Consider the following 20233-nt stretch of genomic DNA (forward strand, 5'->3'; position numbering starts at 1 on the left):
AAGGCCAGCCCCACGTGATCACACCAGACACAGGTGTGACCCCCTCTGACATCAATGCATGTCACCTCATACAACCCAGCACGCTGGCCACTCTCTGTCGCCAACCAGAGGCTTTGTCACCCCCTGGACAGGTGGTGACAGACAGACACCCTGTCACACTGGCTGACTCACACAGCAGCGGGAACTGGTGCACACATGGCACGCCCCCCCCACCTCCGTCAAGGGCGCTGTCTGCGTCGGGCTGCCTGGGAGGCCGAGGGGATTCAGGGGTTGGTTCTATTTGCAGGAAACACGGATATTTACAATGCTTTATTTTTAAACCTTGCTTATTCCAGACTGGGCTACTGTGAGGCGGGGTGGGTGGAACCCAGCCTTGAACCTCCCACGCTAAAAGTCAGCCCGTGGCTAGGGACTGTGGTTCCTCAGTACACGGATTGGGGGTGGTGGTGAAGCTCAGTGAAGAGCAGGGGGCACTCAAAGGCATGTGACCTCTGTGACTGATTTGAGTTGGCTGGCCCCAAGGTCAAGGCTGAGGCAGGGGCAGCCAGGCCCAGCCACCTGCCCATCGCTACCTCCTCTCCCATGTTTACTGGGAAATTAGTTCTGCTCCTTTACTGACTCCTCGACAGCATATGTCCACCAGATAGCTCCAGGTCAGGCCTCCCCTTCCCCAGCGTGCTGTAAGCCCATGGGACAGTTGTGAAACCTGAGGATCAGAGAGGTCAAGACATCAGCCCCAGGTCACTTAGTAAGACAGTAGCTCAACTCTGGGGCTAGATGACTACCAAGCATGTAATCACTGTCCCCCACTGCTCGTCCAACCCTGTCCCTTCTGGTCAGAGGGCCCTCTGCACCCCCACCCCCGCCCGATGGTCACTGCTTCCCAGGGGAGTGTTCTCTTCGTGGGTAGAGGCTGAGGCAGAGGGTTAGGGAGGCTGGTGGCCGTTGGCCAAGATGCAGAGACTTGGCTGGTGGAGAAGTTTCCATCTTAACTCCAGGAGCTGGTCCAGGCCCTGCAGGCCCATGGCTGCATTTCGGGGACCCCTCCAGGGACCAGCCCATGGGGGGTGAGGTGGACTGGTGTCTTCTGTGTTCTCTGTCCCTCCAGCCACCCCTCCAGTCAGAGCATCCTCACACACTGAGTGTTACTCCATCCCCCCCAATATGCTGGTGGCTGAGCTCGCTGTGCCTCAGTTTTCCCATTTGTGAAATGGTTCCTGTGTTTCTTCAGCACAGGGTTGCTGGCGCCCAGCCAAGAAGCTCCCTGAAACCAGGCTCTGGAGCTCTAGATTCATCAAAGTTATCCTCACCCTGAGCTGGACAATGCTGAGGGCAGAGAGAGGCCTCGGCTCCTACCGAGAACACAGCTGGACACCCACTCCTGGCCAGGGGTCAGAGCAAGGGCCCCAGGGACCAGGGAAGGAGCCAGCCAGACTGGCCAGGATGGGGACCCATGAGGCCTGTGGGCGGCAGGAAGGAGCAGGCTGATTCCAGGAGAGGATGATGGAAAAAGCAGGGCCGCCAGCTGTCCCTGCAGGGCCATTTGCAGCCCCAGGTCACAGGTCGAAGGCCCTGTCCCTGGGGGTCCCAGGTCGGCAACGCAGGAAAGCCATCAGGCCCGGGGGCCGGGCAGAGGGCTGGGGAGGCAAAGGGGGCTGGGTCTGGGTTTGGGAGACACCTGAGAGGTGGAGCCAAGGCTGAGATCACAAACAACCCCCTACACACACACGAAAGCCACAAATTTGTGGACATTGAGTGTGTATCCACACACACACACAGGTACAATAGATACACATGCTCACAGATTCATAAATATGCACATCAAAACACAGACACCACCCCCCAAAGTCAGTCACACTCTGCAGATGTATGTACGCACTCACTAATGTGCACATACACACTCAGATGTGCACGGCAGCCCCAGATGCTAAGGCTCACAGGCGCCCCACAGCACACACCTCCCAGCACCCTGGCCCTCGTCACCCGCCAGCCTGGCCCTGCCTCCTTGCGTCCTTGGCCCAGGCTGCCCTAATCCTGGTCTCGTGTCCTGAAGCCAGAAGATAAGGGGCAGCTGCAGCCCCAGATAAAGGAGGCGAAAGCCGCAAATCCGGGGCAGCCCAGCGGCAGCGGGCAAAGAGCCCGGGCCACACCTGCCCTGCGCTTCCTCCCCCATCCGACCAGCCAAGAGGGACAGAGAGAGGGCAGGGGAGACAGTGGAGGGAGAGAGAGACAGAGCGGAGGCAGGGCAACCATGGGGGCTGGTAACAACAGCAGAGACATGGAGACAGATGCAGCGAAAGATGACAGAGAGAGAGATGGAGAGGCAATATGTGGGGAAAAGAGTGAGGCAGAGAAAGGTATGAGATAGACACACAGAGAGAAGGAAATACAGAAAGAGAAGCAAGAAAGGCTAAGCCAGAAACAGGAAGAATAAAAGGAAGGGACAGAAGGAGGGAGAGCCCCAGTGCCTGGGCAGAGTGCCAGCGGCACCTTCCCAGGCCCAGCTCCACCCCCTCCTGAGTGCCTCAGTCTCCCCACCTGCTCGGGGGGCCCCAGGGCAACCTGCCTCCCTCCTGCTTCCTCAGATCAGCCAAGGTCAGGCATTTGTATGACTCAGGCCCAGTTCAGTGTTGCGGGGACATCTTTCTCGGTGTCCCCACACTCCCCAGGCTGGCACCTGGGAAGTCCTCAGCTCCTTGCCACAGCTTCAGTGAGGGAGGGACACCCCACGGGGCCCAGAGGAGGTATGCCCCCAGTGCCTCAGTTTCCCTAGCTATGAGAAGATACAATCACTCAGCAAGTGTTCAGGGAACCCCTACTGTGTGCCAGGCCTGGTACATGCATGCTGAAGACACAGAGGAGCCGAAGCCGACCCGATGCCCACCAGTTCTGGACTTAGTTTAATGAGGGGAAGATCCTCAGTGCCTCCCTTTTCTAGAGAAGATGACGCTGAGAACAGAAGAGTGAGTGGGGTGCCCAAGGTGACTGGGTGAAGGAATCTGTGTTACTGGGAAAGGGAACCACATATTTGAAGCCTGGGAGGTAAGACCAGCTCATGGGAGTTCTGGCATTAATTTGGTATTTGAATTCAGGGAGTGAGGAGGTGAAGAGGCATGATGCTGGGGAAGGCGGCAGGGGCTGGACTATGCAGAAACTTTGGGGCCATAGTCTAGGACTAGGGAAGTAGGGAGCCAGGGCAGCAGTGGGAGCAGGGGAGGGTCATGGTCAGCGCTCGGTTTTAGAAAGAGCTGTGGGAGGCTGGGCTATTGGGGGTAGTAGGTTGGGAGATTGAGGCCTGGAAGGGGAGTTGCCGTGAAAGGGGACAGGCTTGAAAGAGACTCTGGAGAGAAAGCAGACTGGACATGGGGACTGACAGGCTGTGGCGGGAGGAGAGCCTGATGCCCAGGTCTCTGGCTAGGCAATGGGGCAGCCCCTGGACCCGGGACCTCTGCAAGCCATTGATTCAGGTAGAGTTGGGATGAATGTCTGTTTCCTCCACACAAGGTCAGAGACAGGAATAAAGGAGCTAATACATGAAAAGAGCTTAGAACAGAGCCCAATATACAGTAAGTGCTCAATAATTGTGCAGCTACTGGTAAAGATTACTACTATGCCATTAAAATAATGCAATATTATAACAAAATGATAACAAGCAATTAATAATGTGTCACTTATATTAATACCCATATCATGGTTATTACGGATTCCCTGGCAGCTCAGCTGGTAAAGAATCCGCCTTCGATGCAGGAGACCGTGGTTCAATTCCTGGGTCAGGAAGATAGGGATAGGCTATCCACCCCAGTATTCTTGGGCTTCCCTAATGGATCAGACAGTAAAGAATTCACCCACAATGCGGGAGACCCAGGTTTAATCCCTGGGTCAGGAAGATCCCCTGGAGAAGGAAATGGCAACCCACTCAGTATTCTTGCCTGGAGAATCCCCATGAACAGGGGTGCCTGGCAGGCTACAGTCCATGGGGTCGCAGAGTTGGACATGACTGAGTGACTACTCAGAGCACAGCACATTGTTATTAATTGCCAGTCCACAATCTCCCTTTCTCTCCCTACAGGAAGGCTTTCTGGATCACCTTGCACAGAGAAGGCTCGTTGTCACAGGGCAAAGCCAGGAAGCCCTAAGAAGGGTCTTCTTGAAGGCTGAGGCCCAGAGAGGGGAGTCGCATTCCTGAAGTCACTCTCTGTGGGCCTCAGTTCTCCACCTGAACAACTGTCTCCCCAGAGAGATTTGGATGCCTGTGGGATGATCTCCGGGGAGTCGATGGTAGAACCTCAGAGGGCAATGGTGCGGGGACCTCAAGAAGCGAGTTCCTGTCCCTGGAGGTGGGTGAGTGGGACAGAGTCTCCCAAGGACCGCGGTGGTTTCTTCCGAGTCCCTGATTCCAAGTTTTATTTCCAGTTTGTCCTATAGAGGGCGGCAGAGGTCAGAGATGGAAGACAAGCTGCTCCCCCACCCCCATCCCACTTTCCCCCAGGTCTTAGAAAAGCTGGTGTTGAGCCTGTTGCGGCCTCAGGCAAATCCTTTCCTTCCTCTGGCCTCAGTTTGTCCCTCTGTCACTCAAGGAATACAGTCTCTGTCTCATTTCCCTGTTCAAGGAAAGCTTTGTCAAGGTTAGCGGTAAAATGCATGGGCGGCCAAGAAATTGGTTATTGACATCCTGCACTGTGTTCACATAATTCAAGACAAATAATAGTGACAAAGAAATAGCAACGTTGGATCCCTGAGTCAGGAAGATCCCCTGGAGGAGGGCATGGCAACCCACTCCAGTGTTCTTGCCTGGAGAATCCCATGGACAGAGGAGCCTGGCAGGCTACGGTCCATAGGGTCGCAAAGCATTGGACACAACTGAAGTAGCACACAGTAGCAACAATAGTGAAAGTGAAGTTGCTCAGTCGTGTCCGACTCTATGCAACCCCGACTCTATGCAACCCCGTAGACTGTAGCCCACCAGGCTCCTCCATCCATGGGATTCTCCAGGCAAGAATACTGGAGTGGGTTGCCATTTCCTTCTCCAGGGGATCTTCCCTGACCCAGGGATCCAACCCAGGGATTGAACTCAGGTCTCCTGCATTGCAGGCAAACGCTTTAACCTCTGAGCCACCAGGGAAGCCCTAGTACTCTTTAATGTTTATTGACTGTTATTTATTCAATCTATAATTTCTAAAACAGCTATTTTTATCAGCCCCATTTTTCTGATGAGGAGACTGAGGCACAAAGTTAAGGACAATGTTCCCAGTTGGTCAGTAGAAATGCTGGGATTCCAAACTAGCAGGCTGAGTCCACAGCCCAGAGGTGCCTGTGCTGCCCCAAGGCTCTTCCAGGAACAGGGAGCTTTAGGAGACTGCAACAGGGAATGGTGAGGACTGTGGGAAATGGGGACTAGATTCTGCTCTCCTTGGGCTGTTTGTTCTCCCACTTCCCTGGGATAAAATCCCCAAGTCCTCCCCAAAGCGTAGAGGGCCCTGCATGGCCTTCACCTCCCTGTTCTCACCTCCTCCCTCTCTCCCTTGCTCACCCAGCTCCAACCAGAGGGCTCACTATTTGTCCAACATACCAGGCAGGGTCCTGCCTCAGGGCCTTTGTACTGGCTGTTCCCTCAACCTGGAGCACTTTTCCTTCTGATATTCCTGTCTCACTCATCTCTTGCAAAAACACTAAAATGTCCCCTCAGTGAAAAAGCTTTCCTTGACCATTCTATTAAGAACTGCAACCATCAGAAATGGCTTTCCCACTTCCTCTTCCCTGCTTCATTACCGTCCAATATACAATATACCTTACTTATGTATTATGTTGATTGTCTTCACCACTGCTATCTAAGCTCCTAAGCATAAGGATTTTTTGGTCTGTTATTCACTGCTGTTTCGCTGGCGTCTAGGATGGCATGTAACACATAGGCATTCAACGAGTTACTCGTTTAATGAACGCCCCAAATAAAAGTAGCAGTGTTTTAAAATTCCATCAGGAAAACAAAATAGTTCTGTAAGCCGAGTGTGACCCGCGGGAAGCCAGTTTGAGAGCCCCAAAGACTCGCTGTACACTTCCGTTTCCCGCAAAGGGATCAGAGGTAGAACAGGGACCCGAGGCTCCAGCCCCTCCTAGGTTCCGCCCCATTACGTCGACGCGCGTACAATTGCGTCACTTGGAGCGACCTGGGCATGCGCACTTCACCAGCAAGGCCTGGGAAGACACACATGCGACCCGGAAGGCCTTTCCGCGGCACTCCAAAGCGGGCGTGAGGGGGGCCGATGGCGGAGGGAGCGGCAGAAGTCTCAGCAGCGAGTGATGGTGGTGGCGACCTAGGAACCGTCGAGCCGGAACGGGGAGTGGCGCCCATCAAACCTCAGTGAGTCGCTGGGTCAGGCGCGGCCTGAGCAGTGCTTGCCGGGAGCTGGGGCAGCGGCCCAGCATTGGAAGCTCGCCGGCTCTTCTGTTTCGGCCTTCCGTCCGCTCGCAGGGTCAGCGAGCACCTGAGATCACGCACGTTGGGAACTGTCACATGCGCGAAGGGACACCACGGTGCATGCTGGAGTGGGCGGGGTCTGGGGCGGAGACCGCAGTGCATGCTGGGGACTGTAGGCCTAGTGTATGGCGGGAATGGCGCAAGTGCACTGTTGGCCAGCCGCCGCACTTACAGGTAGGAACTTGACTTGTGTCTGAAGCGAGTGCCGCGGGGCATGCTGGATCTTGGGGTCGGGGAGGGGGTGGTGGTGGCTGAAAAGCATGCTGGGAAATGTGGCGGCAGCGGACCCGTTGCAGAGCACGCTGGGACTTGTAGTTTCTTGTAGCCTAAGGTAGCCAGGGATGTTCACATCTGATGTTTGTACTTCATTCAGTTCTCCAGTCTGGGGACTGGGGACCCAGGAACAAAACAGATCCTCCCTGCGGCCTTGAAGTGTTCCTCGGCTGGCAGCTGGCTAGTTCTAAGTAGGGAGTACCCCATCAACAGAGGCATGTAATCAGGGGCAAGTGTTCTCAGCCCCTTTCCGTAGCGTACATGAATCTGAGCTCAAGGCAAGACACTTCTTTCACAAGCCCTCCTTTCTCCTGCCTCTCTGCTGGCAGATACCTCACCACCAAGGAGCAGTTCCACGAATTCCTGGAAGCCAAAGGGCAGGAGAAGCCCAGTCAGGACTCCGAGGCTGTAGACCCTGCTGGCAATGACCTGGCTGAGCCTGAGGCCAAGCGGATCCGACTGGAGGACGGGCAGACAGAGGACGGGCAGGCAGAGGAGGCAGCTGAACCTGGCGAGCAGCTTCAGGCTCAGAAGAGGGCCCGGGGCCAGAACAAGTGCCGGCCTCACGTGAAGCCCACTCACTATGATAAGAACAAGCTCTGCCCCTCTCTGGTCCAGGTGTGCGTCACTGTTACCGAAAGTCCCAGATGCCTTGAGTGTGAGCCTGTCTGCCCCCCATTCAGTCTTCATGACGTTATGATGTACCGTTATTGTTCCCGCCTTCCAGGTGAAGAAACTGAGGCTTGGTGAGGTTTCTGCCTTGTCTGAGGACACACAGCCAGGAGGGGAGGGATCTGAGTTTCAGACCTAGGCTGCCCAACTGCCTTCATCAGCGTCTCTCCGTCCTCCCTCATTGCCTCTGTTTCCTTGCAGGAATCAGCTGCTAAGTGTTTCTATGGTGACCGCTGCCGCTTCCTGCATGATGTGGGCCACTACCTGGAGACCAAGCCTGCTGACCTTGGCCCCAGCTGTGTGCTCTTCGAAACCTTCGGCAGGTGCCCCTATGGCGTGACCTGCCGCTTTGCCGGGGCGCATCTGGGGCCTGAGGGCCAGAATCTGGTGAGGGAGGGGTTGGTCCAGGCCCCGCCTGTCCGCAACGGCCTGGACAAGGCCCTGCAGCAGCAGTTGCGAAAAAGGAAGATCCACTTCAAGCATGCAGAGCAGGCTCTGCGCCAGCTGAGCAGGGGCCCGCTGCCAGGCCCCACCCCCGAAGCCACTGTCCCTGAGGGCAGGGAGGCTGAGGGTGCCCCAGGGCAGGATAACTGTGACAGCCAGCTGGCCCCCCAGGAACCGGACACCGTTGGCCCTCCCAGTGGCCCTTTAAGGACCTTCGGACCCCTGACAGATGAGGATGTAGTCAGGTTGAGGCCCCGTGAGAAGCGGCGGGTATGTGTCATGGGCCCCCTGTGAGGACACTAGCCTCGTTGGGGGCAGACAGAGCTGGACACTCACTCCCAGCTCCAGAGGGTCTGGGCTTTAACAGACGGGGCAATGGAAAAGGTTTCCTAGAAGGGAGGGCATTGGGACTGGGGCTTTGACGGTTGAGCAGAAGCTCTCTAGCAGAGAAAAGCATGGAGGAAAGAACTTTCCTCATGGAGGGATTCGGTGACCTGTGCAGAGGCGTGGAGGTGAAAAGGAGCCAGACTCACTGGGGCAGGATAAAGCCTATGGGAAGGCCTGAGGCTTGAGAAGCCTCGAAAGTCAGATTCGTGGGTGGAGATTCAATGTGCTTTTTTTCCCTTTCAGCTGGACATCAGTGGCAAACTGTACCTGGCCCCACTCACCACGGTAGGACCCACAGCAGGGTGGGCAGGTGCTGGCAATGTGCTCATCACAGCAGCACCCACTGCTCCCCCTGCCCTGGGGGCTTGGGTCCATATCTGGGGTCCTAGCCTGCCATGCCCTTACGTGTGCCTTCCACTGTCCCCAGTGTGGCAACCTGCCCTTCCGCCGGATCTGTAAGCGCTTCGGGGCGGACGTGACCTGCGGGGAGATGGCTGTGTGCACCAACCTGCTGCAGGGCCAGACGTCTGAGTGGGCCCTGCTCAAACGCCACCCCTGCGAGGATATCTTTGGCGTCCAGGTTGGTGGCGCCCCAAGGAAGGGAAGGAGGAGGGGCTCTTGGCTGTCATGTGTCAGAGCCAGGTGCAGGGTCAGGCTCTCCTGGATCACCTCCCAGACCCCCTGCCTCAGCTACTGGCCACGTGCCAGTCTGACGCGCCTGGAGGAGCTGATAGCCTTGGCGAGGGGCCAGGCAGGACGGCCCCTCACTCCCTGCCCACCCACCCGGCCACAGCTTGAGGGCGCCTTTCCCGACACCATGACCAAATGTGCCGAGCTGCTGAACCGCACCATCGAAGTGGATTTCGTGGACATCAATGTTGGCTGCCCCATTGACCTCGTGTTCAAGAAGGTACCCAACATTCAGCTGAGTGGGTGAGGGTGGAGTCCCTGGGAATCTGTGGGGACCTCTGGGCCTTGCTTTCTGCATCCGGACAAGGAAGGCAGTGGTAGGGTGGGAGCTGGCATCAGGCCCAGCCTGGGTCCGGCCTTCCTGAGCTCCACCCACCTGTCTCTCCCAGGGCGGGGGCTGTGCCCTCATGAACCGCTTGGCCAAGTTCCAGCAGATTGTCCGTGGCATGAACCAGGTACTGCCCAAGATGACCACCCACAGCCCTCACTGCCTGACCCCAGGCCCTGCTGCCGACCACTCCTGTTCGCACAGGTGCTGGACGTGCCACTGACCGTGAAGCTGCGCACAGGCGTCCAGGAGCGTGTGAATCTGGCCCACCGGCTGTTGCCTGATCTGCGGGACTGGGGGGCGGCTCTGGTCACGGTGGGTCTCGGGGCAGAGCGGGCGTCGGGGCCCCGAGGCCCTTCCCTTTCTAACTACCCCTCCCTCCTGTCTCCTCTCTCCTGGTCTCTGGCTCGCCCTCTGTCTCTGGTCTCCGTCTGTCCATCTCTCTGTCTCTCTCTCTCTCTCAGTCCGTCTCCCCTGGGATCTCTGGGTCTCTTTCTCTCTCTCTCTCTGGTCTTCCGCTTCCCTGGCCCCTCCTTCCCTCCCCTCACGGCCGCCTCTCCTCCAGCTCCATGGCCGCTCACGGGAGCAGCGCTACACCAAGCTGGCCGACTGGCAGTACATCGAGCAGTGCGTGGCAGCAGCCAGCCCCATGCCCCTTTTCGGTGGGTCCCCACAGGTCACACACCCAGGCCCGCCCCTCACCTGGGCCCTCCCTGCCCACTGGGGGCTCCCGGGCTGGCGAGAACTCCTCATGCCCTGGCACCCCTGCCCAGCGTGGCTCCCTGAGACCCCGGCTTCTGTCCCTCAGGGAATGGAGACATCTTGTCCTACGAGGATGCCAACCGAGCCCTGCAGACTGGTGTTGCAGGGGTCATGATCGCGCGGTGCGTGTGCCTTGGGGCGCAGCTGTGGCCTTAGTGTCATAGCTTGGAACTCTCAAGATTTTTTTTTTAATTTGGCTGTGTCGGGTCTTAGTTGCAGCATGTGGGATCTTCGATCTTTATTATGGGATGTGGGATTTTTAGTTGGTGCATGTGGGGTGTAGTTCCCTGACTAGGGATGAAACCCAGACCCCCTGCATTGGGAGCGTGGAGTCTTAGCCACTGGACCACCAGCGAAGTCCCAGAATTCTCTGGCTTTGAGCATCATGTGAGCGTGTGGCTGGGAGGCTGGGGACCATGGTTTTGGGAGCCAGGGTTTCCCCAGCGGCCCACTGACCGCCACCCGCTGCCTGCCCCCAGTGGTGCCCTGCTCAAGCCGTGGCTGTTCACGGAGATCAAGGAGCAGAGGCACTGGGACATCTCATCCTCTGAGCGCCTGGACATCCTGCGGGACTTCACGCACTATGGCCTGGAGCACTGGGGCTCGGACACACAGGGCGTGGAGAAGACGCGCCGCTTCCTCCTCGAGTGGCTCTCCTTCCTGTGCAGGTGGGATGGGGTGGTGGGGCGGTGGGGCGGGCCAGGCGCAGTGCTGTGGGGAGCCCCAGCCCAACCCCTTTCCCCCGCCCCCACAGATACGTGCCCTTGGGCCTGCTGGAGCGGCTCCCTCAGCGGATCAACGAGCGGCCACCCTACTACCTGGGGCGCAACTACCTGGAAACGCTCATGGCCAGCCAGAAGGCAGCTGACTGGATTCGCATCAGGTGCCCGGGAGCTGAGGCCCTGTGGGGCAGGGGGATAGACGACCTGGTGGGTCTGGGATGAGCTGGATTGAGGGCTGCCCCGTGCCAGGCCTGACCCTGGCCGCCTGCCTCCCTTCCCACAGTGAGATGCTGCTGGGACCCGTCCCGCCCAACTTCGTCTTCCTGCCCAAGCACAAGGCCAATGCCTACAAGTAGCCACAGGGACAGAAGGGGCATCTGAGTACCCAGAGGGCCCCCTAAAGCGTGAGAAGTCAATAAATTTTATTCTTCTAAAACCCAGGCCTTTTTGTGACCCTGATGCTGCGCTTGGCCCCCTGCCATCCCCACCCCCACATCCCCCTCACCCCTTCACTTATTCACCAGCCCTGTGCTGGCCACTGTTGGTGCCCAAAAGGCCTTGACAACAAAGAAGCCATCGGAGCCCATGAGATGGGGCCTCAGCCTACCTGAGTGTGGATCAGGGTAGGCTGCCTGGAGGAAGGGGCCTCAGAGCTGACTGGCAAGCCATGCTGGCAGAGGCGGAAGGCAGCAGACTGCACCCAAGGTCCACCATACCCTCTGTGATGCCCGTCTCTGGCTCTCTTGGTTTCCTGGTCCACCCCTGCCTACTCCCCACTCCGCCATTACCCGGAACCCTGACCGGTGGGCGGGCCGCAGCCTGGAACCCGCTGCCCGGAGTAACCAGACAAACAGAACTCCACAGGACTCTGAGCCTGTTCTCTGGGTGGGCCACCTGTGCTCCCCACCTGCTGCCCTCCTGGCCCGCCTGGGTCAGGCCCCCGCCTCCCTATGCAGCACCCCAAACCCTTCTACGCACCCACAGCTCCCCAAGAAGGCTTCAGTCCCCAGGGCCTGGATGCCACTGATGGGCTGGGCAGCCAGCCCACTCCCGCCTGCACAGAGCCTCTGTCCGCTGTGGGTATGAGTCGGTGGGGGGCGGGCACGGCCATGGGGGCAGGGACTGGGGCTCCGTCCGCCAGCCTCAGGACCCCACCCGCCTGCCTGCTTTCGTCCACAGGTTCCTCCAACCTGTACCACCCCCCAACCCCGGAGAAGGAGGTGTTCCCAACCCCTCCAGCAGGTACTGGCCTCCCGCAAACCCTTGAGGACCGGGGAGTGGGCAGGGCCATCCCATCCCCACCCCTAACCCTAGATGGCTTCCCATTCCAGAGCAAGGCCAGTGTCCCTCGTCCCCGCGAGGGGCCCTTACAGTAGGGCAGCCCTATGACTCTGGTCCCCCAGTCAGGCTCCCCAAAGCCAGGCCCGTGTCTCCTGTCCCCCACCCCCCCGATGAGCCCCCAAAGTACGTCCTGGGTCCCCAGACTGGTAGATAAACCCCCAGAGGCAAAGCCTATGTCCTCACCCCCCAAATGGACCCCAGGGTTGGTCCGTGTCCTGTGTCCCCTTGACGTGCCCCCCAGGCAGGTCCCAGGACCGCCCCTCTGAGGGCCACCCTCCTGGCCACAGGTTTCCAGATGGCACCCTGCGGGTGCTTCTTTGACCCCCGCATCTACCGAATCGAGTGGGCCGCCACCGACTTTGGCCAGTCGTCCCTGTACAAGCTGGTGGCCGTGGGCGATGGGGGGCCAGCTGGGGCCTCCACCTCGCCAGGCACTTACCTCCTGGAGCCCCAGCATTACCTCAAGGCCCCAGTGCCACCCCCACCGCCCCCACCATACCCCCACTACCAGCCACCGCCCCCTGGGGGCCCCCAGTACCTCCTGCCATATTTCCCACCTGAGGGGCCGGGGCCCGAGACCGTGGGCTTCATGGGGGACAGGGGGGCACCCGCCTTCGTGGAGCTGCCCCTGCCCTTGATCAAGGAGGGCCTGGCACCCCCCCTGCCCCCCAAGGAGAGCAAGCTGCCCCCGTTGCTCATCACGCTGCCCGCCGAGACCACACTGCTCCCGGGCACCTACAGCCACTTCAAGGGCCGCCTGAGCCAACTGCACGGGCCTGGGGAGCCCTTGACCTTCCCAGTCAAGGAGCTGCCCCCCAGCCCACTGTACCCACCAGTCCCCACCGAACCCAAGGCAGCTGATGCTGAGGTGGCCCCACTGGGCGCGGGTGAGGCCAGGACCCCCGAGGTGGCCCGGGCCTTTGCGCTGCCCGAGAAGGTGCTGCTGGAGGATGCGATGAAGCTCTTTGACTGTCTGCCGGGCGGTGCCGAGCCCGAAGGGGCCCCACGCAAGCCCCTGGGGCCTGGGCCAGCCCTGCCCGACAGCGGGGGCGGCGGCGACGACTCCTCTGGTGACATCCGCTCGCTGCACCTACCGGACGAGCTGCTGTCCTTTGACTACAGCGTGCCCGAGATCCTGGACACTGTCTCCAACGTGGACTACTTCTTCAACTTTAAGGCACTGGACGAGGAGCCGCTGCCCCGTCCAGTGCCCCCTGCCGCCAACACCACAGCCTCTGCCCCCAGGGCCGAGCCCCCTGGCAAGAGGAAGGCAGGCAGTTCCACCACCAAAAAGGGGCGGCAGGGCAGCAAGGGCAAGCAGGCCACGGGTCCCACGACTGCTGCCTCCTCAGGGCCCCGGCAGGACCTGGGAGCTGCCCCCCATTAAAGCGGATTTGACCTCTCAGTGCTGTGTCCGTCCAGTGGCAGCAGGGCTGTCCCCGCACCCTCCCTGTTGTACAGTGGGCCCCAGGCCACGGTGTGAGGCCCTGCAGGACCCAAGGGTGCTGCACTTACAGATCAGAGTGGGGGAGCCCTAGACTCAGATGTGGGATTCTAAATCTAGCCATAGAGACCCCACGTCAGCCGGCACTTTGGAGAGGTGGGAACTGCCTGACTCCTACACTGCAAGAATTTCACTTCTGTGTTTGACTGGGAAAGTCAGGGCTGCCCAGAGATGAGCAGGAACTGGGCTGGAGACACACAGCAAATGCGGGAGGTAGGGAGTGGCCTGCATGTCCCTGACCATCCCTCTGAAGCACTACTGGTGGGGGCGGGGGAAGGCCTTAGAGAGGCCTGCGGGCTGGACTCAGCCTCCACCGACCTGGCAGGGCAAGTGCTGTCGCCAGTGGTGAAGCCCCCACCCATGTTCATGTAGACAGCTGGGGTGTGGAGGTAGGTGCTGGTTAGAGGTGAGGCACCTGAGGTCTGAGAGTGGGGGCTGGGCAGGGATGCGGGAGATGGTGCCCGCCTGGTACGTGGGTGGCCGAGAACAGGCCCGCATGTGATGGGGCGTGCAGAGTGCATCTGCAGCCCAGGTGAAGCCCGAGGCCCCGGTGGGCGTGCCTGTTCCAAGATGGGCAGCGGGGCTGCGCCCCGCATTGGACCCAGCTGTGCGTGGCAGGCACAGGGAGCCTGGGGTTTCAGTTCTCATGCCTGTTCCCTCCTGCCTGGGCTCCTCCCGCTGCATCCACATGGCTCCAGCCCCGTGGGTCCCAGGTCAGGCTCTCTCCAGCCCTTCCCACAGGAGAGTCTGGAGCAGCTGCTCTCCATACCCTCCCCTGAAATACTCAAGGTGACCCTGAAGGGGGTAACGTGCAAGGAGGTAAGGTGAGCTGGGGGCTTCCCGGGTGGCCCAGTGGTAAATAATCTACCTGTCAATGCAGAAAACAAGCATTTGACCCTGGGTCGGCAAGATCCCCTAGAGACGGAAATGGCAACTCACTCCTGTATCCTTGTCTGGAGAATCCCATGGACAGAGGAGGGTGGCAGGCTACAGTCCACGGGGTTCCAAAAGAGTCAGACACGACTGAGCAAGAAAACAAACAAGGAGAGATGGAGCACACCTCTGGAGTGGGCCAGCCCCGCCTGCTTCCTGCCCCTGCAGGTTCAGGGCTGGGTCTCGGGGGCTTTCACTCTTGGACTCTGCTGGGAAGCTGGGGGGCTTGACTGGGCTCCAGGAGATGTCCGGGGTGGGGGTGGGGGATCCCATGTGCTGGCACCACATCTCAAGCCTCCAGGGCTCGTCTCCCTGAAGCCTGTCCCAAGGCTCAGGGAAGCGGGGGCGGCCCGAAGTCTGCGCCTGCACTTACCTGACTCTTCTCTGAATGGGACATGGGCCTCACTTCCCTCACCTCCCTTGGAGCCCTCCTCCCTGCAGCTGTGCTAGTGGGTGTTTTTGAGACACATATGAAGTGCCCACAATGACGGGGAGCCCCTGGCAAGCAAGGTGGATGTGAGGGGAGGAGCTTGGTTTTCTGTAAGATTAATGTGGACTGAGGATCGTGAAGCATGGCATCCCATCTCATGAACCCCCATCGGGCCTGAAGGGTGGATGTGGCAGAGCAACTCAGCCCCCGATGGTGGGACAAAATGACTGGCTTGAACCTGGGCCCATGTCAGTGAAAATGCCGAGTCCTAACCACTGGACTGCAAGGGAAATCCCCGTATTAGGCAATTTAAATGACCATGGCATGGAGGGGGTGTTTCCCTAGGAGTCCAGTGGTTAAGACTCCAAGCTTCCACTGCAGGGGGCATGGGTTTGATCCCTGGTCAGGTGATATTAGGGTTCCCTGTTAAGTCATCTGGTAAAGAATCTGCCTGTAATGCAGGAGACCCCGGTTAGATTCCTTGGTCAGGAAAATGACCTGGAGAAAGAATAGGCTACCCACTCCAGTATTCATGGGCTTCCCTCGTGGTTCAGACAGTAAAGAATCTGCCTGCAATGCGGGAGACCTGGAGTTGATCCCTGGGTTGAGAAGATCCCCTGGAGGAGGGCATGGCAACCCACTCCAGTATTCTTGCCTGGAGAATCCCATGGACAGAGGAGCCTGGCGGGCTACAGTCTATGGGGTGGCAAAGAGTCAGACATGACTGATCAACTAAGCACAGCACACACCACGGGGAACTGTTAATAAGATCCCACATGCCTCCAGCCATGGCCCAAAACAAACAAAAAGCAAGTAAATGACCATGGGATGTGTTCTTTTAACCTAAGAGTGATCAGAAAAGTTACAGAGAAAATTTCCAGTAGAATGAGATGGTGTCCCACACCACCTGGAATTTGAAGGATGTGTGGGAGAGGGAAGCCCACTGAATGGAGGGACAGATTGATCCAACATATGTATACATCTGCGTGTACGTTGCATATACATGTGTACACATGCCCATATATGTATCCACATGTGTACATTTATATGCTTGTATGTGTGTACTTGTAGACAGGCGTGTGTGTTATTCACATGTATGCATACATGTATTCATCCATAAATGTACATGTGTGCGATTGTGTGTGCATTATACACATACACTTGTGTGGCATATCACCCACATATATATGCACGTGTTTACACGAATGTGTACCAGACATGTACACACATGTATGTCTATTGCAGATATACACCACATACATGTATGCAATGTCCACACATATACAGCACGCACGCACACACATGCACACTATCTACATACATGTATGTGTATGCCTTACCCATGCTAGATACATGTGTGTACATCTCTCTGCATATATATATGCACACCATCCGTATCTATATGTATGCCTAACACATGTACTGGAAAATCCCAGGGACAGAGGAGCCTGGTAGGCTACAGTCCATGGGGTCGCAAAGAGTCGGACATGACTGAGCGACTTTACAGACAGAACATGTGTACATATAAAATATGTACTATGCTTCCAAATCTTATTCATGGACATCTGACAAGTCTACATGTGTTCATTTGTATACACATCAGGGTTTATCCAATGGCACCCCAGTCCAGTACTCTTGCCTGGAAAATCCCATGGATGGAGGAGCCTGGTGGGCTGCAGTCCATGGGGTCGCTAAGAGTCAGACACGACTGAGCGACTTCACTTTCAATTTTCACTCTCATGCATTGGAGAAGGAAATGGCCACCCACTCCAGTGTTCTTGCCTGGAGAATCCCAGGGACGGGGGAGCCTGGTGGGCTGCCGTCTATGGGGCTGCACAGAGTCGGACACGACTGAAGCAGCTTAGCAGCAGCAGCAGGGTTTATCAACAGAGATGGACCCTCAGGTCTCATCCTTCTCTAACAGAACTTATCATGTGTCTGATATATCTCAGGGGCTTGCAGATGAGCGTACCATATGCCTTGGTGAGCTAATTTCTCCAAGCTCCTGTTCACTAGTTTTGCCTTTTTTTTTTTTTTGGCCATGCTGAATGGCTTGCAGGATCTTAGTTCCCAAACCAGCGATCAAACCCCTGCAGCGTGAAGTCACAACCACTGGACCAGCAGGGAAGTCCCCACCAAGCTCCTGTTCATTAGGACTTGGGCTGTCCTCCTTATCCTTATATCCTTACACATGTAGGTGCTATAGTTAAGAGGGAGTCTGATGCCAGGATGTCCAGGGAGGCTGATGGCTGTAGAAAAACCACAAAACGCGAGTGATACACACTGCCATTGGCTATATTCACAAACCCTTTACAACAACTCTGCCCTCTGCCTGGCATTCCCACCCTCCACGGGTGCTCAGCCCCTGCCCCAGAGATGTGCACAAGACTTCCTGCATCTTTGGTACAGTCTGACCCAGAAGCCGTTGACCTCGAGGCCCTGCTCGTTGTGCAGCAGCTGGGGGACCATGTAAGCCAGCCACACGAACAGCAGGGTGGCCACCGTGAGCAGGAAAATGGTGACCTCTGGCGGGAAGATGGACAGTGGGAAGGCCCCGTAGACATAGACGCTGAAGGTGGTCTCCAGGTGACAGTAGCTGCGAGGGGTGGGCAGGCCGAGTCTGTGGGGCACTGCCTTCAGGGGCCCTGCCCTTCACTCCAGCAAGCTTTTTTGTTTTGGCAGCTCTGCTCAGCCTGTGGGACCTTAATTCTCCAACCAGGGATTGAACCCAGGCCCTCGGCTATGAAAGCAAGGAACCCTAACCACTGGACTGCCAGGGAATTCCCCCAGCAAACATTTTAAAACCCATAGGAATGACAGCTGGGACTGGAATGGTGACTCAGGACACTGAGTTCCATTCATACCCACTTCTTTTTCCCCTGATCTGTCGTCCTCTTTGTATTTCACAGAGGTCACGTTTTTCCCCAGGGCCCCTGTGGTCGCCTGCTCTGGGAACAAGGGGTCTCCCCTCCATGCCCAGGTTATCTTGGGGGTGGGGCAGAAGAGGCCAAGAAACTGTTAATCACACAGTGGGGGTGTGACGGGGGCCACAGCATCCCTGAAGTGGGGGTAGCAGGATGGAGGGAAGGGCACCCAGGAAAGTGGACCCAGGGGGTGAGTAGCCAGGGAGTCTGCAGGAGGCAGGTGGGGGGAGGGGAGGGGCTGAGGCTCCCAGGCAGGCCCCTTCCCCCACTGGGTGCCCCAGGGTCTCCCCAGCCTTCCACCCCTGACGTCCCAGAGGTGGTCTGGTCTGGGGCCCCTAGGGAAGGCAGGGTCCCCCTAAGTTTTTGAGGGTGGCTTTTGTGTCCATCTGGAGGGGAAACGTGATGGGGGAAAGAATGCCGCCCACGTTCCCCCCTCCCAGTGGGAGATGCTCACGATTTGAACCAGCACAAGTGGGTGGCAAATATTAATAACATCCAGCTCTTAGGGCAGGGGTGGGGGGCTTGGGAGGCCAGGCCCATAACCTGTGTTGGTTTCCGTGGCATTAATACTCTGGCCAGTGCTGATTTCAAGTTACCAATGGGAAGTCTGCTGGTTTGCATACTCCCTGAATATCGAAGGGTTAGTGCTTGGGAGCCTGTCTGTGCCCACCAGTGAGACATGCCCTTTGGGGTGACTCTGATTCCCCAGGGTAGGGATAGGGGTGCTGCTGGGCATTGTTACTCCCCTTAGGGCCTGGTGTGGTCTCTGAATAAAGATTTACTTAGCGAGTGAACAAATGCCATCCACGACTTAAACTGTCGTGGGGATGGTCTGAGCTGTTGCGGGATTCAGGTTTATCCAGGACCTGCCTAAGGCTGGCAGAAAGTGGGCCCCACACACGTGTGGGACCCCCCTAGAAGCGCCAGCTGTCTCCCCAGAGGCCCCCAGTGCACGGAGGCTCCCCCCACCCACTCACCTGTAGGATGGATCCACGATAGAAATGAAGAAGATGTAGATGCCGTTTCTTTGGTCGAAAACAATCTTGTTCTCTGTTGGGCCTCCCAAGATCTGATACGGGACGTCAGGCCATCTCAAGGGTTCGTGGTAGTCAGGGTCGTGGCAGCTCACGTAATTCTGGGGAGGAGGACAAAGGCATGCTCGCTGGCCCTGGGGGTCGGGAAGGACTGTGGGAGCCCTCCAACACACCCCATGGCACACCGCCATCCACCAGCGTCTGTGGCTGTGAGTCCAGGGCCAGGTGCCCGCTGGGCAGGCCAGCCAATTTGTGAGTGTGGCTCCTTCTTCCTGCCCTCCTCCTTCCTGGCCTGCCCAAGCTTGAGGCAGACTGCAGGCATAATAACGCCTCTCCCCAGGGTCCCTTGCAGCTCTGAGTCTGGGTGTGAGTCTGATACATGTGCTTTTGGTGTTTGTTATGAGCTGGGTTGAATTCCTCCCCAAATCATATGGGGAAGTCCTAACTCTCAGGGCCTTGGGCAGTGTCCTTATTTGGAGACGAGGTCTTTTTAAAAATTAATTTACTTATATATTAATTTTTGGCTATGCTGGGTCTTTGTTGCTGCTTTGGCTTATCTCTAGTTGCAGAGAGCAGGGGCTACTCTTTAGTTGCGGTACAAGGGCTTCTCATTGCAGTGGCCTCTCTTGTTGTGAAACTTGGGCTCTAGAGCACACAGGCTTCAGTAGTTCCAGCACGTGGGCTCAGTAGTTGCAGCTCCTGGGCTTTAGAGCACAGGTTTAGTAGCTGTGGAACACATGGGCAGAGCAACTAAACCCGCACGTGGCAGCTACTGAAGTCCATGTGCCCTGGAACCCATGCTCTGTAACAAAAGACGCCACTGTAATGAGAAGCCCACGCACTGAATGTTTGAATTCCCAACCCCATTCATTATGTTGATGCAACATCTCCCAATGGAATAGTGTTTGGAGGTGGGGCATTGGAAAGAGATTGATGAGGTCCTGAGGGTAAGGCCCCTTATAAAGGGATTATTTCTTTTGTAAGAATTGACACCAGAGAACTAAAGCAAGGTCTCAAAGAGATACTTGCACTCCTGAGTTCACAGCAGCACCATTCACAATAGCCAAAAGGTGGAAGCAAACCAAATGTCCACAGACAGATGATGGATAAACCAAGTGCGGTTCATACACACTGATGGAATATTACAGGAGTTTCTGACACCTTCTACAACATGGGTGAACTGTGAGGACGTGATGCTCAGTGAAATAAGCCAGACACAAAAGGACAAATACCATGTGATCCCACCCATGTGAGACCCCCTAGAGGAGTCAGGTCCTTAGAGACAGGAAGTAGATAGTGGGGGTCAGGTACCAG

General features: G+C 57.3%; 3 protein-coding genes across 6 annotated transcripts in view; 2 read left to right on the plus strand and 1 right to left on the minus strand.

The window, feature by feature from the left end:
- Nucleotides 1-6174: 6174 nt before the first annotated feature.
- DUS3L (dihydrouridine synthase 3 like) lies at nucleotides 6175-11193 on the plus strand. 3 transcript variants are annotated; one of them, XM_042250100.2, is made up of 13 exons: nucleotides 6175-6649; nucleotides 7078-7366; nucleotides 7622-8134; nucleotides 8495-8536; nucleotides 8679-8831; nucleotides 9045-9161; nucleotides 9331-9396; nucleotides 9474-9584; nucleotides 9835-9931; nucleotides 10078-10153; nucleotides 10511-10699; nucleotides 10786-10914; nucleotides 11037-11193. In XM_042250100.2, the coding sequence occupies exons 1-13, from the start codon at nucleotides 6576-6578 to the stop codon at nucleotides 11107-11109; spliced, it is 1929 nt and encodes a 642-aa protein (XP_042106034.1). In that variant the 5' UTR covers nucleotides 6175-6575; the 3' UTR covers nucleotides 11110-11193. The 3 variants fall into 3 exon arrangements, with proteins under 3 accessions (XP_042106034.1, XP_027825607.2, XP_060271536.1); XM_027969806.2 differs by having other exon boundaries at nucleotides 6175-6358; XM_060415553.1 differs by lacking the exons at nucleotides 10786-10914; nucleotides 11037-11193 and having other exon boundaries at nucleotides 6175-6358; nucleotides 9734-9931; nucleotides 10511-10626.
- A 188-nt stretch (nucleotides 11194-11381) lies between these two features.
- PRR22 (proline rich 22) lies at nucleotides 11382-13499 on the plus strand. 2 transcript variants are annotated; one of them, XM_027969808.3, is made up of 3 exons: nucleotides 11382-11833; nucleotides 11933-11995; nucleotides 12382-13499. In XM_027969808.3, exons 1-3 carry the CDS (start codon nucleotides 11704-11706, stop codon nucleotides 13479-13481), a joined length of 1293 nt encoding a protein of 430 aa, XP_027825609.2. In that variant the 5' UTR covers nucleotides 11382-11703; the 3' UTR covers nucleotides 13482-13499. The 2 variants fall into 2 exon arrangements, with proteins under 2 accessions (XP_027825609.2, XP_042106036.1); XM_042250102.2 differs by having other exon boundaries at nucleotides 11719-11829.
- Nucleotides 13500-17233: 3734 nt separating this feature from the next.
- CATSPERD (cation channel sperm associated auxiliary subunit delta) overlaps nucleotides 17234-20233 on the minus strand; it is a 36200-nt gene continuing 33200 nt past the window's right edge. The window contains exons 21-22 of the mRNA XM_027969809.3: nucleotides 18863-19020; nucleotides 17234-17557 (exon numbers count right to left, since the gene is read on the minus strand). Coding sequence (XP_027825610.2) covers nucleotides 17320-17557; nucleotides 18863-19020 — 396 coding nt within the window. The 3' untranslated portion in view covers nucleotides 17234-17319. The remainder of the gene's footprint in view (nucleotides 17558-18862; nucleotides 19021-20233) is intronic.

This window comes from Ovis aries, chromosome 5, assembly GCF_016772045.2.
Source record: "Ovis aries strain OAR_USU_Benz2616 breed Rambouillet chromosome 5, ARS-UI_Ramb_v3.0, whole genome shotgun sequence".
NCBI classification, from domain to species: domain Eukaryota; kingdom Metazoa; phylum Chordata; class Mammalia; order Artiodactyla; family Bovidae; genus Ovis; species Ovis aries.

What these genes read in the sequence shown, in the direction of transcription:
- DUS3L (XM_027969806.2), top strand. Translation starts at nt 6,261, where the DNA reads ATGGCGGAGGGAGCGGCAGAAGTCTCAGCAGCGAGTGATGGTGGTGGC. An exon ending in TTGACCTCGTGTTCAAGAAG is followed by an intron (nt 9,162 to 9,330) that starts GTACCCAACATT and finishes TGTCTCTCCCAG; the next exon opens with GGCGGGGGCTGTGCCCTCAT. An exon ending in GCAGGGGTCATGATCGCGCG is followed by an intron (nt 10,154 to 10,510) that starts GTGCGTGTGCCT and finishes GCCTGCCCCCAG; the next exon opens with TGGTGCCCTGCTCAAGCCGT.
- PRR22 (XM_027969808.3), top strand. Translation starts at nt 11,704, where the DNA reads ATGCAGCACCCCAAACCCTTCTACGCACCCACAGCTCCCCAAGAAGGC. An exon ending in AGAGCCTCTGTCCGCTGTGG is followed by an intron (nt 11,834 to 11,932) that starts GTATGAGTCGGT and finishes TTTCGTCCACAG; the next exon opens with GTTCCTCCAACCTGTACCAC. An exon ending in GTTCCCAACCCCTCCAGCAG is followed by an intron (nt 11,996 to 12,381) that starts GTACTGGCCTCC and finishes TCCTGGCCACAG; the next exon opens with GTTTCCAGATGGCACCCTGC.